Consider the following 21626-nt stretch of genomic DNA (forward strand, 5'->3'; position numbering starts at 1 on the left):
CGCCACAATCGGGGACAGATTGTCATGCTTAATAAAATGAAAGAGTTCGTCAAAGACTATTTGTTTGGAAATGCAATTTATTTTATTTGAGATGACATTGAAACCTGACACAGAGAAGGTTGTAAAATTGGGCAGGGTCATAGGCTTAACAACTGGCATGTCATACGAGAGTTAATTCCAAGCCGGTCCTACAAACGAGATCCAATTCCAAACTGGATTCAGAGCAGATTTGCAAGCCAAGGAGGAGCTCCGTAGTCCATTAACAAGGTTCAGAGTCCACAAACGAGGTTTGGGGGGGGGGCAGACCTGCTGGGTGGGTGTGGCTAGGTGGTCATGTGACTGGGTGGGCGTAGCCAATTTAGCAGTCCATTAAACAATACACACAAATTAAACTTTAATTTGTTATGCTCCTGGAGGTGGAAAGCAGGTTAGTGAAGGGATGTGGTTGCCAGGGTGCGTGTGTGTGTGAGGGACTTCTGTTTGTGTGTGTGTGTGTGTCTCTCTCTCTCTTTCTCCCTCCCTCTCTCTCCTCTCTCTCTCTCCCCACTCTCTCTCCCCCCCTTCTCTCTCCAAGAAGAGATTGGACAGGGGGTTGGACTAGATGACCTACAACAGTGATGGCGAACCTATGGCACGTGAGCTCAGCTTATTTTCAGGCCTTCTGGGCCCACTGGAAGTAGGGAAACAGGCTGTTTCAGGCCTCCGGAGGGCCTCGGAGGTGTGAGGGTGTGTGGAAGACCTGTTTTTCACTCTCCCCAGGCTCCAGAGCCTTTCTAGGAGCCTGGGGAGGGGCGAAAACAGCCTTCCGGTCCCGCCAGAAGTCAGCAAACGGGATGTTTCTGGCCTCCAGAGGGCTTCCAGGGAAGGGATGGGGAAGGCCATTTTCGCCCTCCCCAGGCTCCTAGAAAGGGTCTGTGAACTTCCTTCACCTGCATCAAGAGGCTCTTTAGTTCCTCTTTACTTTCTGCCATTAGAGAGGTATTATCTGCAATATCTGAGGTTGTTGATATTTCTCCCGGCAATCTTAATTCCAAATTGTGATTCATCTAGCCCCGCCATTCTCATGAAGTGCTCTGCATACTCCTTTCCCAATTTTGAACCAATCACTGGTTCCGTGCCCAGTTCTCACTGTTGCTTCCTGACCCACATATAGGTTTCTCAAGAGAGAAATAAGATGGTCTGGCACTCCCATCTCTTTAAGAACTTGCCACAATTTGTTGTTTTCCACACAATCCAAGGCTTTAGCGTAGTCAAGGAAGCAGAAGTAGATGTTTTCCTGGAACTCCTTAGCTTTCTCCATGATCCAGCGTATGTTGCCAATTTGATCTCAAAGGCTTTAGCATAGTCAAGGAAGCAGAAGTATCAGTAGATGTTTTTCTGGAATGCCCTAGCTTTCTCCATGATCCAGCGTACTTTGGCAATTTGATTTCTAGTTCCTCTGCCTCTTCGAAATCCTGCCTGCAGTTCTGGTAGTTCTCGAGCCACATACTGCCAGAGCCTAGCTTGTAGGATTTTGAGCATAACTTTTACTAGCATATGAAATGAGTGCAAGGCGGTAGTTTGAACATTCTTTGGCATTGCCTTTCTTTGGCATTGGAATGTAAACTGACCTTTTCCAATCCTGTGGCCACTGTTGAGTTTTCCAAATTTGCTGGCAAATTGAGTGTAGCGCTTTTACTGCATCGTCTGTTAAGATTTTGAATAGCTCAGATGGAATACTGCCACCAACGACCAATACTTGTCGTTGCTCAGATTTCCTAGGGCCCATTTGACTTCGCATAGGATGTCTAGCTGGAGGTCAGTGACCATCCCATCGTGGCTGTCAGCGACATTAAGCTCGTTCTTGTATAGTTCTCCTGTGTAATTTTGCCACCTAGAAAGGCCCTGGAGCCTGGGGAGGACGAAAAATGGGCCCACTGTGCCATTGCATGCCAAAAGTGGGTGGAATGCAGGGGGACATACGCGAGGGAGCAGGGCGCATAGAATTATGGGTGTGGGCACGTGTGCACACGACATCCCACCCCCGTGTTCCCCCCACTTTTGGCAGACGATGACAAAAAGGTTAGCCATCACTGACCTACAAGGTCCCTTCCAACTCTGGATCTGTATCTGATATCTGTGTGTGTGTGGGGGGGGCGGCCTCAGTTTCTCTCCTGTTCATTCCTTTGCTTCCCTTTTTTTGTAAAGCTGGACTGGGCAGCCTTTGGCGTCATGACGCTGCCCTCCATCGGCATCCCGCTGCTGCTGTGGTACTCGAGCAAGAGGAAGTACGACACCCCCAAGAACAAGAAGAACTGAGCGGCCCTTCGGATGGGACGCTTCCCTCATCCGGGGAGATTTCCAGAAGCCGGAGAACCAAGTGGGATGCTTTGCCAACTGAGAACTTTTTCTCCAGTTTGAAAGGAGAGGGGGAAAAAGGATGTTTTTACTCTGGGCCAGCCCCCCCCCCACTCCATCCCATTTCTTCTCCTTTTGAGACCTGCTTTCCTCGATCACAAAAAAGGATTATGCAAGGAAGGAATCTCACATCCCTGGCAGAGGAAACATTGGAGCCATAAAGGGGTCGAAAGGTGGATTTGCTTGCGTATCCCCCACTGAGGGATCCCTCCGATCTGCATGGGCAGATAGTTTTTTTGGTTTTTTTTAAAAAAGAAAAATAAATCTTAAAACTCCCCGTTGGGTGTTTGGTGGGATATTTTTTTCCTCCTCCTCCTCCTCCTCCTCCTCCTCTTTCTCCTTCCGTCTGCCTGGTTTGAATAATAATAATAACTTTATTTATTTTATTTATTGGTTCGATTTATATGCCGCCTTTTTCCGGAGACTCAGGGCGGCTTACAATGCATTAAGCAATAGCCTTCATACTTTTGTATATACCTGCTTAGTAGGGCTTTCGCCCCCCCCCCCAAAAGCGGTGTTCTTTTTTTTTTTTTTATACAGTCAGCTTATTGCCCCCACAAACCGGGTCCTCATTTTACCTACCTCAAAAGGATGGAAGGCTGAGTCAAGCTTGAGCCTGGTGAGATTTGAACTTGCAGTAATTGCAGGCAGCTGGTGTTACTTAACAGTGCTTTAGTCTGCTGCGCCACCAAGGTCATTTATTGTCCTTGTACGTGTATACCTAGTATACCCATACAACAAAATTCACTTAACATCCAGAGACCAGGCCCATCACACATAACAATCCCCAAACACACTCCACACACACACACAAATTCCCCACCCCTAAACCACCCAAACATCCACACAACAGACCAAGTAATGCTGTCCAACAGCTCATCAATGGTGGCCCTTTACTTCATGGTTGAGTGCGATTATAGCTCTGGGATAAAAACTATTCAGAAAACATGTGGTTCCGAGTTTGAATTGTTCCGTATCTTCTGCCAGAAGGCAACAGTCCAAAAAGATTGTGAGCAGGATGGGAAGAGTCTCGGAGAATGTTATGCAACTTCCTCAAAGAGCGAGATGCGAAGATGTCGTCCAGGGCTGGTAGCTGGAGTCTGATGATATTCCGGGCGGTTTTAATGATTCTCTGTAGAGCTTTTTTGTCCGCTACAGAGCTGCTCCCATTCCATGCAAGAATGCCGTATGTCAGGACACTCTCCATGGTGCTGCGATAGTAGGACCGAAGGAGATGCCAAGATAGATTTATCGCCTTAAAAGGGAAATACGTGGTAGGCAAGTTAATATACTGGATTTATATTTGGGTGTAGGTTTAAAATAAAGGTCTTTCCCATCAAGGCTGGAGCATAAATGACCCGGATGAGGGGACGGAAAGGGAACTCATCAAATGTGCAGAAGCTGGTGGAAATAGCAAACACTTTAAAACTTGAAGGCTTGTGGACTTCAAGTCCCAAAATTCCTCAGCAAGCTTTGCTGGCTGATCCATAAGGCTTTGCTGGCTGATCCATAAGGCTTTGCTGGCTGAGGAATTCTGGGAATTGAAGTCCATAAGTCTTAAAGTTGCCAAAGTTGGAGACCGTTAGAGATAGGTTCAAGATCCAGAAGGATGTAGACAGATATGAACACTGGGCCCTAACCGACAAAATGCAATTCATTAGTGAGAAAAGTAAGATTTTTTGCTTAGGTAGAAAATAACAAAATTTCCTACCTAAGAGAAGCAACCTGGAGTTAAGGAGAAACTTCCTAACAGTGAGGACAATTAACCCGTGGAACAGCTTGCCACTAGAAATCATGGGCGCTCCATTACTGGAGGTTTTTAACAAGAGACTCCTTGTTGTTAGTTGCGAAGTCATGTCCGACCCATTGCGACCCCATGGACCACATTCCTCCAGGCCTTCCTGTCCTCTACCATCCTCCGGAGTTCATTTAAGCTCACGCCGACTGCTTCAGTGACTCCATCCAGCCACCTCCTTCTCTGCCGTCCCCTTCTTCTCCTTTTGCCCTCCATCGTTCCCAGCATTCGGCTCTTCTCCAGGGAGTCCTTCCTTCTCGTTAGGTGGCCAAAGGATTTGAGTTTCCTCTTCAGGATCTGGCCTTCTAGAGAGCAGTCAGGGTTGATCTCCTCTAGGACTGACCGGTTGGATGGCCTTGCAGTCCAAGGGACTCGCAGGAGTCTTCTCCAGCACCAGAGTTCAAAGGCCTCCATTCTTTGGCCTTCTCAGCCTTCCTTATGGTCCAATTTTCCCAGCCATCCATTGCAACTGGGAAAACCAGAGCCTTGGCTATACGCACATTTGTTGACAGGGTGATGTCTCTGCTTTTGTTTATGCTGTCTAGATTTGCCTTAGCTTTCCTCCCCAGGAGCAAGCGTCTTTTAATTTCTTGACTGCAGATCCCATCTGCGGTGGTCTTGGAGCCAAGGAAAATAAAATAAAATCTGTCACTACCTCCATTATTTCCCCATCTATTTGCCAGGAATTGAGGGGTTCGGATGCCATGATCTTAGTTTCTTAATGTTGAGTTTCAAGCCACCTTTTGCACTCTCCTCCTTCACCCGCATCAAGAGGCTCTTTACTTCCTCTTTACTTTCTGCCATTAGAGAGGTATTATTTGCAATATCTGAGGTTGTTGATATTTCTCAGGGCAATCTTAATTCCAAATTGTGATTCATCTAGCCCCGCCTTTCTCATGAAGTGCTCTGCATATAAGTTAAATAGGCAGGGCGACAGTAGACAGTAGAAATTTTCCGAACTCCTTTCCCAATTTTGAACCAATCACTCGTTCCGTGCCCAGTTCTCACTGTTGCTTCCTGACCCGCATATAGGTTTCTCAAGAGACAAATAAGATGGTCTGGCACTCCCATCTCTTCAAGAACTTGCCACAATTTGTTGTTTTCCACACAATCAAAGGCTTTAGCGTAGTCAAGGAAGCAGAAGTAGATGTTTCCCTGGAACTCCTTAGCTTTCTCCATGATTCAGCGTATGTTGCCAATTTGATCTCAAAGGCGTTGGCATAGTCAAGGAAGCAGAAGTATCGGTAGATGTTTTTCTGGAACGCCCTAGCTTTCTCCATGATCCAGCGTACTTTGGCAATTTGATCTCTAGTTCCTCTGCCTCTTCGAAATCCTGCCTGCAGTTCTGGTAGTTCTCGATCCATATACTGCCGGAGCCTAGCTTGTAGGATTTTGAGCATAACTTTTGCTAGCATGTGAAATGAGTGCAATGGTGCTGTAGTTTGGACATTCTTTGGCATTGGAATGCAAACTGACCTTTTCCAATCCTGTGGCCACTGTTGAGTTTTCCAAATTTGCTGGCAAATTGAGTGTAGCACTTTTACTGCATCGTCTGTTAAGATTTTGAATAGCTCAGCTGGAATAGTGTCACCTCCAGTAGCTTTGTCGTTGCTCAGATTTCCTAGGGCCCATTTGCCTTCGCATAGGATGTCTAGCTGGAGGTCAGTGACCATCCCATCGTGGCTATCAGGGACGTTAAGCTCGTTCTTGTATAGTTCTCCTGTGTAATTTTGCCACCTCTTCTTAATCTCTTCTGCCTCTGTTAGGTCCCTGCCATTTTGGTCCTTTATCATGCCCATCTTTGCATGAAACGTTCCCTTCGTGTCTCCAATTTTCTTGAAGAGATCTCTGGTCCTCCCTATTCTATGGTTTTCTTCTATTTCTTTGCACTGTTCATTTAAGAAGGCATTCTGATCTCTTCTAGCTATTCCCTGGAATTCTGCCTTCAGTTGGGTGCATCTGTCTCTCTCTCCCTTGCCTTTCGCTTCCCTTCTTTCCTCAGCTATTCGCAAAGCTTCCTCAGACAGCCACTTCTCTGGAATGATATAGGTTGGACTAGAGGACCTCCAAGGTCCCTCTCAATTCTGTTATTCTGAAGAGGAGAGCAGGGTCTCCTGTTTGAGCAGAGGGCTGGACTAGAGGACCTCCAAGGTCCCTTGGAGGCGGGGAGCCCCAAGGTAGCGGAGAAGGCTCAGCCGCGGGGCGGGGCTTGTTGGGAAGGGGCGTGGCCCCCGTGCAGGTGGGTGGGTCCCTCTACTATTTCTAGCCGGAGCAGATCTGGGGCACTTGCGAGAACTTCTCTTCGGAGCGACGGTTGCAGTTTGCTTCCTTGCCTGCCAGCGCCATGGTGCCGATCCCGGCTCCCCTCTGCCTGCTCTGCGCCCTCCTGATGCTGCCCTCGGGGATGCCGGCGACGATCCGCGGGGGTCTTTCCCCCAAGCCCGTCTCGGATCCGGGGGTGCAGAAAGCCGCCGCCTTCGCCGTGGAAGAATACAACGCGCTCAGCGAAAACCCGGACTATTTCAAGGAATTGCGCATTGTGGATGCGCAGTTCCAGGTGTGAATTTTTTTTGGGGGGGGACAGTTGGGGGGGACACAACAGCCTCCTTGGGTCCTTCTTGGAAGAGCCAAAGCCCGGGGGGGGGCTGTAGGTGCAATGGAAGTGAATTCGGGACTGTAGGTTCCATGGAAGGGAATTGGGGGGCTGTGGGTACAATGGAAGAGAATTGGGGGGGTGTAGTAACAATAGAAGGGAATTCTGGGGCTGTAAGAGCAATGGATGGGAATTGGGGGGCTGTAGGAACAATGGAAGATAATTGGAGGGGCTAGAGGAGCAATGGAAGGGAACTGGGTCTGCAGGTACAGTGGAAGGGAATTGGGGGGCTGTAAGAGCAACGGAAGGGAATTGGGGGGCTGTAAGAGCAATGGATGGGAATTGGGGGGCTGTAGGAACAATGGAAGATAATTGGAGGGGCTAGAGGAGCAATGGAAGGGAACTGGGTCTGCAGGTACAGTGGAAGGGAATTGGGGGGCTGTAAGAGCAACGGAAGGGAATTGGGGGGCTGTAAGAGCAACGGAAGGGAATTGGGGGGCTGTGGGTACAATGGAAGGGAATTGGGCTGTAGGATCAATGGAATTGGGGGGACCGTAGGTACAACGGAAGGGAATTGGGGGCACGAGAGGCAGTTTAGGGGAAGGTTTTGGGGGTGCTGGAGGGAGCTCAGGGGGTTTTCTATGGGAGGGAACCCAAAGGACGTGATTTCGGCTGTTCGTACGTGATACAGAAATATTTCCCCTCGCATTGATTTCCTTGGGCAGGGCGGTTGGACTAGATGACCTCCAAGGTCCCTCCCAACGTCATTATTCTGAAGAGAAGGAGGAGAAGGAAATAAGGCTCTCCTCTTTGAGCAGAGGGCTGGACTAGATGACCTCCCAGGTCCCCTCCCGCCCTCTCCTGATTGACCAGTTGCTCAAACTCCGGGCGGGGGCGGGGAAGGCTCAGCCGCGGGGCGGGGCTTGTAAGGAAGGGGCGTGGCCTCCGCGCAGGTGGGTGGGTCCGGCTACTACTCCTAGTACTAGCCGGAGCAGATCTGGGGCACCTGCGAGAACTTCGCTTCGGAGCGAGGGTTGCAGTTTGCTTCCTTGCCTGCCTGCCAAGACCCATGGTGCACTCCCAGCTGCCGATCCGGGCTCCCCTGTGCCTGCTCTGCGCCCTCCTGATGCTGCCCGCGGGGATGCCGGCGACGATCCCCGGGGGTCTTTCCCCCAAGTCCGTCTCGGATCCGGGGGGTGCAGGAAGCTGCTGCCTTCGCCGTGGAAGAATACAACGCGCTCAGCGCAAACGGCCACTATTTCAAGGGGTTGCGCGTGGTGGACGCCCAGTCCCAGGTGTGTGGGGTTTTTTGGGGGGGGGGACAGTTGTGGGGGGGGACACAACAGCCTCCTTGGGTCTTTCTTGGAAGAGCGAAAGCCCTGGGGGGGGGACTGTGGGTACAATGGAAGGGAATTGGGGGGCTGTGGTTACAATGGAAGGGAATTGGGGGGCTGTGGGTACAATGGAAGGGAATTGGGGGGCTGTGGGTACAATGGAAGGGAATTGGGGGGCTGTGGGTACAATGGAAGGGAATTGGGGCTGTAGAACAATGGAAGGGAATTGGGGGGCTGTGGGTACAATGGAAGGGAATTGGGGGGCGGTGGGTACAATGGAAGGGAATTGGGGGGCTGTGGGTACAATGGAAGGGAATTGGGGGGCTGTAGGAGCAATGGAAGGGAATTGGGGGGCTGTAGGAGCAATGGAAGGAAATTGGGGGGCTGTGGGTACAATGGAAGGGAATTGGGGCTGTAGGAGCAATGGAAGGAAATTGGGGGGCTGTGGGTACAATGGAAGGAAATTGGGGGGCTGTGGGTACAATGGAAGGGAATTGGGGGGCTGTGGGTACAATGGAAGGGAATTGGGGGGCTGTGGGTACAATGGAAGGGAATTGGGGGGCTGTGGGTACAATGGAAGGGAATTGGGGCTGTAGAACAATGGAAGGGAATTGGGGGGCTGTGGGTACAATGGAAGGGAATTGGGGGGCTGTGGGTACAATGGAAGGGAATTGGGGGGCTGTAGGTACAATGGAAGGGAATTGGGGGGCTGTGGGAACAATGGAAGGGAATTGGGGGGCTGTGGGTACAATGGAAGGGAATTAGGGGGCTGTAAGTACAATGGAAGAGAATTGAGGCTGTAGGTACAATGGAAGGGAATTGGGGGGGCTGTAGGTACAATAGAAGGGAATTCGGGACTGTAAATTCCATGGAAGGGAATTGGGGGCGTAGGAACAGTAGAAGGGAATTGGGGGGCTGTAGGTTCCATGGAAGGGAATTGGGGGGGGGTTGTAGGTTCCATGGAAGGGAATTGGGGGGCCCATAGGAACAATAGAAGGAAATTGGGGGGCTGTGGCTACAATGGAAGGGAATTGGGCTGTAGGTACCTTTGCTTTTAAGTTCAATCTTCCTAATTATTCTCTTATATAACCATATTAAGCATTCTTCTGAACACAATTGTTACATATACTTACATCCTATTTATTAACATCGTATTTTATCCTTACCAGTATTCAAGACTCTTAGATTCCAATTAATCAAATTTCAATTTACATTCTTATTTCTTGTTTTGATTTCTATTTTCTAGCCACCTATAGAATCTGTTCCGCAGTTTATAGTAGTCGGAATTGTCTCTTTCTTTAATCTTCATTGTCATTTTATCCATTTCAGCACATTCGAGGATCTTTTTAATTACTATTTCTTTAGGTGGTGTATTAATCTGTTTCCATTTGTGCCAGAGTAATTCTGGCCGCAGTTAGTATATAACCATGTTCTGTTCTGTTATTCTGTTATTGTTCCTCTCTAGCAATAAACTACTTCCTGGGTTGCAATTTATGTCACTGAGCCTGTTCTGGGTTTTTCCCCTTGTAATTCACTTTAAGGTCACATGACTGTTTTTTTTTTAAATTGAAATTTATTATAATACAATACAATACAATACAATCAGACAGTGTTACTTTTTCACACAGGTTAGATCAATTCTTCCTTTATGTTTCATAGTTCCAGTTACATATACATATGTATATTTTAAGATACATATACGTATCTTAAAATTTGTATTAAACTTTCATCTATTTTTTATTCGGTTGTCAATCCACCTGTACCAATCATCTCACACCGTATAGTATTCCGAATCCTCTTTATCATTTAATTCTAAGGTTAATTTGTTCATTTCGGCACACTCTAAAACTTTCTGAATAATAAGTTCCTCTGGTGGTGTGTCTTTTTCTTTCCAATATTGGGCGTATGCTATTCTCGCTGCAGTGAGTATATAATTTAATATCTTCTTTTTTCCCCATAGTTAGTCTTTAGTATTCCCAGGAGAAATGTTTCAGGTATCAATTCAATTTTTTCATTATTTATTTATTTATTTATTTATTTATTTATTTATTTATTTCATGTATTTATATGCCACCCTTCTCCAGAAGGACTCAGGGTGGCGAACACAAGTTAAAAACGGGTACAACAAAATCCCATTTTAATCCAAATTAACTAATAAATAATAAAACCCAGAATCAGAGTCAGCCTATTTGCTTGAACAGCCAAGTCTAGTTGATTCTTGTAGCCAATTTTGTATTTTCCTCCAATACCTCTTCGCTTTGGGACAGCACCACCACATATGAAAGAAGGTACCTTGGTGATATCCACACTTCCAACATTTGGGGTTTACATTTGGATAGATTTTTGCTAATCTCGCAGGTGCTAAGTGCCATCTGTATAATATTTTATATTGATTTTCTATATACGTTGCTGCTTTTGTTAATTTGTAATTTTTTTAAAAAAAAAAATCCAGGTAGTTGCAGGGGCGAAATATTATCTGACGATGGAGTTGGGGAAAACCAACTGTGAAAAGACCGGCAGCAACCGGAAGACGTATAAAGAGATCCAGAACTGTCAACTCTCTCCAAGGGCTCAGCAGGAGGTGAGATCAAATGCCAAAATCTGATTATGTATTTATTTAACATTTCATGGACAAAAGCTACCTTGCTTTTTGAGATCAGCAGGCCCCGCTGTAAAACAAACAAGCAAACAAACAAAAAACCAGATTTAATTTATTTTCATGGATGCTTTCAGTTCAAAAGAAAGGTGAAGCTGAGCTGTAAGAAATGAGAATTGTGAATTGTGTTCACACATCATCACATAGCAAATTAATTGGGTTAGGGGTATTTTGTTTTTCCCTAGATATTTTGTGATTTCCTAACAAAGTCAAGAGAGTCCTGAGTAGCTTATGGCTCCGTTTGTTGCACGGGCTGAGCAAATGGGTCAGTAGTGGGTTAAGAGTGGCTCAAGGGGCTAAGATGCTGAGCTTGTCGATCAGAAAAGTCGGCAGTTTGGCAGTTCGAATCCCTAGTACAGGGTTGGACTAGATGACCTCCAAGGTCCCTTCCCACTCTGTTACTGTTAAAAGAGGGTTGTGTGAAGGCAGTGAACTGAGAAGAGCAGCCTCCCCACAGCTGTCAGGGCACCAGAGTTGTTTTTTTTTAACTTTTTTTTTTATTTTTTTCTCTTCATAACAAACATTGCATCATTAATCAGGGTACAAACTTTTTGTGTCATCTTAATTAACACCACCATTTTCTTAATAGGGACATATCTTGGCTTATACATTTCAATTTAATGGCTCTCCTGTTAAAGCATTTTTCCCTTCCAAATTCATTTAATTTTTGTACCACTTTTTGTCCGTATTCTTTGCCCGCCAATGATAAAATTGCCCCCGTATGTTATAAGACTCCGATTCTTCCTTCCCTTTAATGGCCAATGTTAATCTATTCATTTCGTATCTTTTATGTACACTGAGAGCGTATGCACCAAAGACAAATTCCTTGTGTGTCCAAACACACTTGGCCAATAAAGAATTCTATTCTATTCTATTCTATTCTATTCTATTCTATTCTATTCTATTCTATTCTATTCTATTCTATTCTATTCTATTCTATTCTATTCTCTATTCTGCACATTCTAATATTTTCTTAATTACCTTGCCCTCTCTAGGGACTTTTTCCCACTTTCCAATTTTGTGCAGATAGAAATTCTCTCTGCAGTTATTACATGAATAAGGGGCACCGGAGTCTTGAACTGATCCTGTCCCCATGGGACCGCAGTGATGAGGGACCCCCAAAACCCATTGATGACTTTATGGATTGGCAAAAACTTCAACACTTGCCTTGACAGCTGGACAGGATTAATCTGGATGGATTATTCTTTAGGGGTTTGGTAAATTAGAAGAGGAGTTAAAAGTTGTCGCCAAGATTTATTATGTCGCGTGAATTCAGCATCTTTGAGTCTCTATTGTTTTTCAGAGTCCCTACGGAGTTGGGCGGCATAGAAATATGATTAATTAAATGAAATTCTGGCAAATTGGTTTTCTGTGATTCTTGGCTGGAAAAGAAAAACAAAGGAACAAGTACAGATTAGGCAAAACCCAGGGCTTCAAAAACAATAACTGTGAGGAACCTTGGAGTCTTAGTGGACGATGACTTAAATAGGAGCCAGCCGTGTGCGGCAGCAGCCAAAAAAGCGAATACAATCCTTGATGGTATAAACAGAGGCATGGAATCAAAATGATGTAAAGTATTAGTATTGCTTTATAAAGACTTAGTAAGGCTGCATCTGGAATGCTGCATCCACTTTTGGTCCCCATGTTACAAAAAAGAGGTTGAGACTTTGGAAGAAGTGCAGAGAAGAGCAAGTTAAGATGATCGAAGGCCTGGAGACTAAAACATAGGAAAAACGGTTGCAGGATTTGGGTTTAGGTAGTCTAGGGAAAAGAAGGACTAGGTGTGAGATGATAGCAGTCTTCTGGTAGTTGAGGGGCTGCCACAAAGAGGAGGGGGGTCAAATTATTCTCCAAAGCACCAGAGGGCAGAAGAAGAAACAATGGATGGAAACTAACCCAAGAGAGAAGCAACCTGGAATTAAGGAGAAACTTCCTAACAGTGAGGACAATTAACCAGTGGAACAGCTTGCCACTAGAAGTTGTGGTTTCTTCAACCCTGGAGGTTTTTAAGAGACAGGGCAGGACATTTGTCTAACATGGTATAGGGTCTTCTGCCTGAGCAGGGGGTTGGACTAGAAGACCTCCAAGGTCCCTTTTCCAACTCTATTCTGACCGGTGACTCTCAGCTGCAGCCAAACCATTATCTCACAGCAGCTGCTCCATTTGGGAAGGGCCTCCACCACACGGTCTGTGTGGGCCCATCAACGGGCCACTTCCACAAATATTTTGGCCACTGAGTAATGATCTTAAGATCGGGTGGAGCCGGACAATCCCGGATGGATCTGTTTTATCGGTTACTCGACTGTCAAAATAAGGCCGGGTATAGGCACCGAACATTCAGAGGCCAAAAATGTCACAAGTTTGGCTCCTTCCTGCATTTAAAAGATTGCTCATCCTCCATGGCCTTTTTAATTCTGATGACTAACCTGCCACTCATCTCAAAATCATGTAAATAGGTCACCTGAGACACCTTAGATCCCCATTCTTCCCTCTTCGGCTGTCATTAATTATAAAACTCTGCACGTCTGCCTTGGCACCGAAAGGCAGCGGAGGTGTGAAAAAAAAACATTGCGTAACCTAATATTGTTTTTATTACAACTTTTACGTAATTTAGGTAGCTGTCCATCACACAAGCGTTTTTTTTTTTTCTTTTCTTTTTTTTTTCCCCGGCTACTGTTCGTTCAGACGGCAGGTAGTCCTCGGGACTTAACCAAAGTTCATTTAGTGACCGTTTGAAGTTGACGACGGCACTGGAAAAAGTGAATTGTGACCAGATTTTCACACTTAACGACAACTGGAGTTGCGTCGTCTCCGTGGTCACGTCATCAAAACGCAAACGCTTGGCAACTGACTCGTATTTATGACGGTTGCAGTGTCCCGGGGGGGGGGAGGGCGGGGGTGTTATGTGATCCCCGTTTGCGACTTTCTCACAAGCAAAGTCAACGGGGGAAATCTGTTTCGCTTAACAACCATGTTATTATTTTAACAACTGAAGTGAGTCACTTAACAAATAGCAATAGCACTTAGATTTATATTCTGCTTCTTCTCCTCCCTGGAAGAGCTTGATAGCTCCCGCTGCCTTAAGAAAGTTCAAAACATCCTTAAAGATCCATCTCATCCTCTTCCCCCCCCCCTTTTTCTTTTTTTTGAACTATTACCATCTGGCAGACGGTACCGGGTAATAAAAACAAGGATAAATAGGCTGAAAAACAGCTTCTGTGATCCCAGGGCAGTAACTATATTGAATTCTACTGTATATTGCAATATGATTGCTATATCAGGGGTTTTCAATTCAGAACCGTGATGGCGAACCTATGCATACGTGCCACAAGTGGCACGCAGTGCCCTCTCTGCCGGCACGCCAGCCATCGCCCCAGCCCAGCTCCACCACGCATGCGCACATGCCTTCCGCCAGCCAGCTGGTCTTCGGCATGCATGGGGGTGGGGCACATGCAGGGGACGCGTGCGTGAATGCACGGGGTATGCGTGTGCACATGTGCAGGGGTGCAGGAGGCTTTTCAGGGCCAAAATGGGGCGTGGGGCAGCCCCACACTGTGCCCCTTTGCCCTTTGCAGGGCCTGGAAAGCCTCCTGCACTAACCTGGAAGTCAAAACGGGGGGTGAGGTGTTGTCTGGGGTGCATGCACAGGAGATATGCATGCATGCACAGGTCTGGGGCGCATGCAAGGGGGGGGCACTCACATTGCATTTTGAGAGTCCAGGCACGCTTCCGTGCATTTGTGTGCATGCACTTTGGGCACTCCGCACCAAAAAGGTTAATTACTACTGGTACAGAACATGAAGGATGTGTGTTTTTTGTTTTATTTTTTATGTGCAATGCAGTGGCCTGGAGGTGGAGCTCTCGCCTCACAATCAGGAGGCTGTGAGTTCGATCCTAGGTAGAGGCGGGTATTTCTCTCTCTGGGCACCATGAGAATATATATCTTCTGAACAAAAACTCCACATTGGCAACAGGAAAGGCATCCGGCCAGTAAAACAGTCTGCCACCTCCAATTCAGTTGCCCAGACTCCACCTCGCAAAGGGATTATGGGGTGGTTAAAAGACGATGAGGTACACTGAAGATGTAATTTTAATTTCGTTGTACGAGGTGGAGGGTGGATTTGATTTAAATCGAGTTGATTTAAATCACGATTTAAATCATGATTTAAATCACTAGTAAAAAGGCTTGAGTTAAATCAACTCGATTTAAATCGTGATTTTTAAAGAGCAGCTGTCATCTCTGCTCCTCCTCTGACCCACCATTGACTTCACCGATAGTCCCAGTGTTGCAGAATATACAGCCTCCTGCTACCTAACTCAGCTCCCTTTCATGCTGAATAAACTGAATTATTTATGTATCTTAAATAGAAAACTATCTTACGAAAGATTTTTACCCCAAAAGTTTTTTTATTAAAATAAATTCGATAAAAATAAAAAAAAATCCGATTTAAATTTGATTTTATTCTACTTTTAAATTTTGTATGTATGCGTTTTATTGTTTGGCTGTGCACCGCCCTGAGTCCTTCGGGAGTAGGGTGGTATAGAAATCAAATCAAATCAAATCAAATCAATAAATAAATAATAAATCAATCAAAAAAATCCAATTTAAATTTAAAAAATCTGATTTTTTTTTATTTTTTTAAAAAAATCATTGATTTTTATCCACCCTGACGAGGTGCAATGACAATAAACTAAACCAACTCATTAATATTAAGATAATATTAATTATCTCACTCGTCCTTGCTCCATTCTTCTTTCCAAACTTAATTAAGCCATTTTGGAGGCTCTCTCGAGTTAGGTCACTCAAGGAATTATGGTTGTCTCAGCTGCCCAGAACTTCCCCATGTCTCAAAGGAAGATGAAAACGGGCAACTTTGTCAAACGCTTGGCTGAAATTCTCAGGCTGCCTCTTGCGACTGACCGCATTCCTACCAAGGGCTCAGAAATAAGGTTGCTTCACAACAGTATCTGTTTGAGGCTCTTGCCCAATAAAACATCCAGCTGAACAGGCCTGCCATTTCCTGTATTTTCCTCCTCTTCCTTTTTTTTTTTGAAGACAGACATTCTGCTGTGTATTTGGGGCTACAGCTTCCTTCACATTTAATATAGAATGACAGAGTTGGAAGGGACCTTGAAGGTCTTCTAGTCCAGCCCACCACTTAAGCAGGAGAAACTATACCCGTGAGGGCGAACCTATGGCATGCCATAACGGTGGGCACACAAGCGTTGCCTTAGCTCAGCTCCGGCACGCATGTGTGCACCGGCCAGCTGATTTTCGGGCCTTCCGGGCCTACAGGAAGTTGGGAAACAAGCTGTTTCCGGCCTCCGGAGGGCCTCCGGGGTGTGTGTGGGGAAGGCCCGTTTTTCGCTCTCCCCAGGCTCCAGAGGCTTTCTAGGAGCATGGAGAGGGTGAAAATAGCCTTCCCCACCCACCGGAGGCCAGAAACAGCCCATTTGCCAACTTCCGGTGGGACTGGAAGGCCCATTTTTCACTCTCCCCAGGCTTCAGAGGCTTTCTACGAGCCTGGGGAGGGTGAAAACAGCCTTTCCCACCCTCCCGAGGCCCTCCGGAGGCCGGAAACAGCCCATTTGCTGACTTCTGGTGGGACTGGAAGGCCCGTTTTTCACTCTCCAGAGGCTTTCTAGGAAAGCCAAACAGGCCTTGGCCACACACACACACACACACACACACACACACACACAGAGAGGTCCTCTGGCGCCTGGGGAGGGCGAAAAACAGGCCTCCCAGGCCCACCATGCCATCATGTGCCAAAAGCGGGTGTCATGCAGGGGGTGTGGGGTGCAATGAATTATGGGTGTGGGCACGCGCGTTTAACCCCCCCCTCGTTCCCCCCCCCCGCTTTTGGCACGTGACGGCAGAAAGGTTAGCCATCACTGCCCTATACCATCTCAGACAAGTGGCTGTCCAATCCATCCAATCTCTTCTCAAAAAAACCTCCAGTGATGGAGCTCCCAAATTCAAATTCAAACCTTTATTGTCATGGTACATGTACACACACACACACACTACAACACAACTTCTAGAGGGAAGCCATTCTACCGGTTGATTGTTCTCACGGTCAGAAAATAGTTCTAGATTGGTTCAGAAACACACTGATACAGGTAGTCCTCGACTTAGGCCCACAATTGAGCCCCACATTTATGTTGTTAAGTAAGACATCTGTTAAGTGAGTTTTGCCCCGTTTTACGACCTCTTTTTTTGGCCACATTCGTTAAGTGAATCACAGCAGTTCTGACATTAGTCACAGGGTTGTTAAATGAATCTGGTTTCCCCGTTGACTTTGCTTGTCAGAAGTTAGCAAAAGGAGATCACATGACTCCGGGACACTGCCACCGTCATAAATGTGAGTCAGTTGCCAAGCATCCGAATGTAAATCATTTGAAGATGGGGAAGCTGCACCGGTCATAAGTGTTGAAAAACAATCATCGTTCCACTTTTTTTCAGAGCCGTTGTAACTTTGAACTGTCACAAAATGAACTGTTGTAAGTCGAGGACTACCTGTATATAAACAGAGAACAAACCCTACTCCCTCCTAGCATGGATGATGTTCCTTAGTTGGGTCATGAAACGTCTGCCGTGTTTCCCCCAAAATAAGACCTGGTCTTATATTAATGTTTGCTCCAAAAGACGCATTATGGCTTATTTTCCAGTTAGGACTTATTTTGAGGTGGAAATACAGTACTAAATGCCTCCGTCTGCTGATGATTTTAACTGGGTCTTATTTTGGGGGGTAGGGCTTATATTACGAGCATCCTGAAAAATCATGCTAGGGCTTATTTTCCGATTGGATCTTATTTTCGGGGAAATGGGGAACAAGAAAAAAACCAAGCTCAGGGAGCACCAAGGACCCCTCAATTGCCTCCTCCTCCTCCTCTTCCTCCTCCTCCTCCTCCTCCTCCTCCTCCTCCTCCACAGACCTCCCGCCATTCTAGCACTGATGATGTTCCCTAGTTGGGTAATGAAACATCTACAAGAAAACAAACCAAGCTCAGGGAGCACCAAGGGCCCCGCAGTTGTCATCTCCTCCTCTTCCTCCTCCTCCCATCCTCCTCCTCTTCTCCACAAACCCCACTCCCTTCTAGCACTGATAATGTGTCATGGGTCATGAAACCTCTGCAAGAAATCAACCAAGCTCTTGAGAGCATTGTTTCAACCCTGACTTACAAGTTATCGTTTCTGTTGATAATTTATATACCCCCACATGTCCCAAGCACTGATTATTTGGGTTTCCCTTCTTTTTTTTCCTCCCCTCTTCATTCTCTTTTAGAATCTGACTTGCCACTTTGAAGTCTGGTCCCGTCCTTGGCTGGAAAAGACTGAGTTGACAAAGATGAGCTGTAACTAATCTGGACGGCTGGGATGGACTTACGAGGTGACTCCAACACGGGCAAATGATTCCGAGTGTCTCCAGTGACCGAAAAACCTCCGGTGTTGCAAGCTGAATTTACAAGAATCTTTGCTTTTTCCGTCATGCATGACCCTTCCCAAACCATGAGTTAAAATGGTTTACTTAAGCCCCATTTCACATTTTCCACGACATACGGTATACACGGGGGTCTTTTCTTCTTCCTCAGTTTCCCCTTCTTTTCTCTAGCTTTCTTTGCTGTTATAGAGAAGACAGATCTATATTTTGGTGAGTTGGTTGTTAACTGGTCTTAATAAAGCTATCAGCACGATGTTTCCAGTTTGTGTCCCTCTCTTGTCCAAATCCCGTCCAACCTTCCGGTTTTGACACCCACAGCACAAGGACACCATGACTGGTCCAAGAAAGACCCAGCTGGGGGAAATGGGGTCTCCCTGGGCTTCTGCTTTGCCCGTCCATGACTGTCCACCTGGGAGGAAGGGAGGCCATCAGAGACCCCTGAAGCATCCTTGGCTGGAACTGCAACAGCTGCCAGATGCTGAGTGGGGAAGCCATTTGCTGCTTTTCCAAACTTCTGGGAACTTTAACTGTGGTTGTTGCATCCCTTTGACCGTTTTCTCTTCGGTAACTGCAATCAACCATTTTTAATAGAATTCACACTGATTCTTGAAACCCCTCCCTCGCTTGCTTTAAATGTGTCCACGGATTGTCTCTTTTCGATTCCTCACCCCCCCAAAGTCCATATCCCCCCCACATCTATTCAGAAAGATGCCAAGATGCCCCTTGGCTGTAAACTCTCCATGGAGGGGAGGGGACTCGCTCTCCAAAGCTTTGAGGGGGCCCAACAATCTTGTGGATCCCCAACTCCTCATTATCCACCTGTCTAAAGATAATCTGGGCTTATGTTTAGGAAAAACACAACCAGGCTAACAGATTAATGGAAGGGACCTTGGAGGTCATCTAGTCCAGCCCACTGCCGTCCCAGCCAAACAGGAGACCCTACACCATTTCTGACGGATGGGCAGCCCAGTCTCTTCTTGAAAGCTGCTCGAAAATTTAACAGGAGCAGAAGCTTAGTAGCATCCATAGAGGAGGGGGAGGGCTTCCTCTCCATGGTTTGAGGAGGGGGTGACAATCGGGGGGTGGGGGGTGGGTTTCCCACATCCTCATTGTCCACCTGTCTAAAGGCAGCCTTGTCTTCTGCTTAGAAAACACACAACCAGGGTAACAGATTAAGAGAGCTGGAAGGGACCTTGGAAGTCATCTAGTCCAGCCCCCACCCCACCCACCGCCCTTGGCTTCTGCTCAGGAAACACACAACTAGCAGGAGTGATGACATTGTGTAGCAGACAGCGACTAGTAACTCAACTGTCTCCCCCCTTTCCCCGACTTCAGCCAAACCTCAACTAGAGGGAAGTATTGGGGCGAGGCGGAGAGCACCTGGGCAGCGGAGACGGTCCAGCCACAGGGGGCGGGGCTTCTGGAGAATGGGCGTGGCCTCCACGCAGGTGAGCGCCTCTGCCACCTGAGCCTCCTTGCATATATAAGGCAAATCTGTCGAGGTCTCTCTGCTTCCCCACCTGCCAGCGACCCTCTCTCGCCAGCCCCATGGAGCGCTCCCGGCTGCCTCTCCAGTCCCTCTTCGGCCTCTTCGGCACCCTCCTGATGCTCTCCCCGGAGCTGCTCCTGGGGATCCCTGAGCCTTTTTCCGATGTGCCCCTCACTGATCCAGGGATGAGAAAAGCCCTGGCCTTCGCCGTGGAGCGATACAACCTGGACAGAGATGACAGCACCTATTATTTTAAGATGCTGCATGTTCTGAAGGCACAGACTCAGGTTTGTGTCCGGAGGTGGGGAGATTCCTTCGGGGGCTGGAAGTAGGTGGTCAGCCTCATTGGATCCTTGGAGCTGTTTACAAAGTCAGCCTCTTGCCCCTAACAATCTGGGTCCTCATTTTACCGACCTCGGAAGGACAGAAGTTTGAGTCAACCTTGAGCGGGTCAGGATCGAACTGCTGGCAGTGGGCAGAATTAGCCTGCAATACTGCATTCTAAGCAGAAGGAAGGAAGGAAAGGAAGGAAGGAAGGAAGGAAAGGAAGGAAGGAAGGAAGGAAGGAAGGAAGGAAGGAAGGAAGGAAGGAAGGAAGGAAGGAAGGAAGGAAGGAAGGAAGGAAGGAAGGAATAGCTCTTAGACATGTTGGTTTACAGTCATCTCTAAGCAGTTTACAGAGTCAGCAATTTGCCTCCAACAATCTGGGTCCTCATTTTACCAACCTTGGAAGGATGATGGAAGGCTGAGTCAATGCAATGCTACATCCTAACCATTGTGCCACCAGGGCTCTTAATAGAAGAGTTTTTTTGGGGGGGGACTGGGGGCAGCTTGAGGGGTTTTCTAAGAAAGGGATTGTTGTCGTGGCCCAAAAGGACAGGATTTCTGCTGTTCATATCTGAAAGGGAAATATTTCCTCTTGCTGCTCTCAAGGCATAAAGTGCTTTCCGGGTTGCAACTGATGAAGCTGATCGTGTTTTGTAACTAATTAAAAGGCCCTGTACTTACATTTAAATCCAGGAAATTGGTCGGAATGAATATCGTCTTACGATGGACTTGGTGAAAGTAACCTGTAAAAAGAGGGTCGGCAGGAAAAGGAAATATAGGTGGATCCAGAGATGTGAGCAACTTCCAGGGGATCAGGAGGTGAGATTAGATGCAAAGTCCCGATTATCAATTTGCGGTTTAATTGATGAATTAAATTGCCTTGTTTCAGCTCAGCAGCCACCTCTGCAAAGGAGCTTTTAATTATTTTCGTGGACGACTTCAATTCAAAACGTTAGGGGTGAGACGATAGCGGTGTTTGCTACTTGAGGGGCTGCCCCAAAGAAAACGGGGGTCAGCCTATTCTCCAAAGCACCTGAAGGCAGGACGAGAGGCAACAGATGGGGACACATGAAATAGTAGCACCGCTTTATAATGCCTTGATAAGGCCACCCTTGGAATATTGCATCCAGTTTTGGTCACCACGATATAACAAAAAAAGATGTTGAGGCTCTGGAAAGAGTGCAGAGAAGAGCAAGGAAGAGGATTAGGGGGCTGGAGACAAAAACATACGAAGAATAGCTGCAGGAATCGGGTATGTCTAATTTAACGACAAGAAGGACTAAAAGAGCAGTCTTCCAATATTTGAGGGGCTGCCACAAAAAGGGGGTCAAATTATTCTCCAAAGCACCTGAAGCCAGGACACGAAACAAAGGATGGAAACTAATCAAGGGGAGAAGCAACCTGGAATTAAGGAGAAATTTTCTAACAGTGAGAACAATTAACCAGTGGAACAGCTTGCCACCAGAAGTGGTGGCTGCTCCATCACTGGTGGATTTCAAGAAGAGAGGGTGCAGCCATTTGTCTGGAATGATACAGGGTCCCCAGCTTGAAAAAGGATGTCATGCCCCCGTCGGGAGTCAGAATCTGCAG

The 21626-nt window shown here is 46.8% G+C and overlaps 1 protein-coding gene across 1 annotated transcript; it reads left to right on the forward strand.

The window, feature by feature from the left end:
- Positions 1–7854: 7854 nt before the first annotated feature.
- LOC139321803 (cystatin-like) lies at positions 7855–18473 on the forward strand. Its single transcript, XM_070950690.1, is given in 4 exon segments — positions 7855–7977; positions 7979–8080; positions 10572–10700; positions 18065–18473. Coding segments are annotated over 4 exon segments (432 nt in total). The 3' UTR covers positions 18143–18473.
- The last annotated feature ends 3153 nt before the right edge of the window (positions 18474–21626 follow it).

The sequence above is a fragment of the Pituophis catenifer genome, unplaced genomic scaffold (genome assembly GCF_029215685.1).
Source record: "Pituophis catenifer annectens isolate HBS135680 unplaced genomic scaffold, rPitCat1.0.hap2 SCAF_10, whole genome shotgun sequence".
In the NCBI taxonomy this organism is placed as follows: domain Eukaryota; kingdom Metazoa; phylum Chordata; class Lepidosauria; order Squamata; family Colubridae; genus Pituophis; species Pituophis catenifer.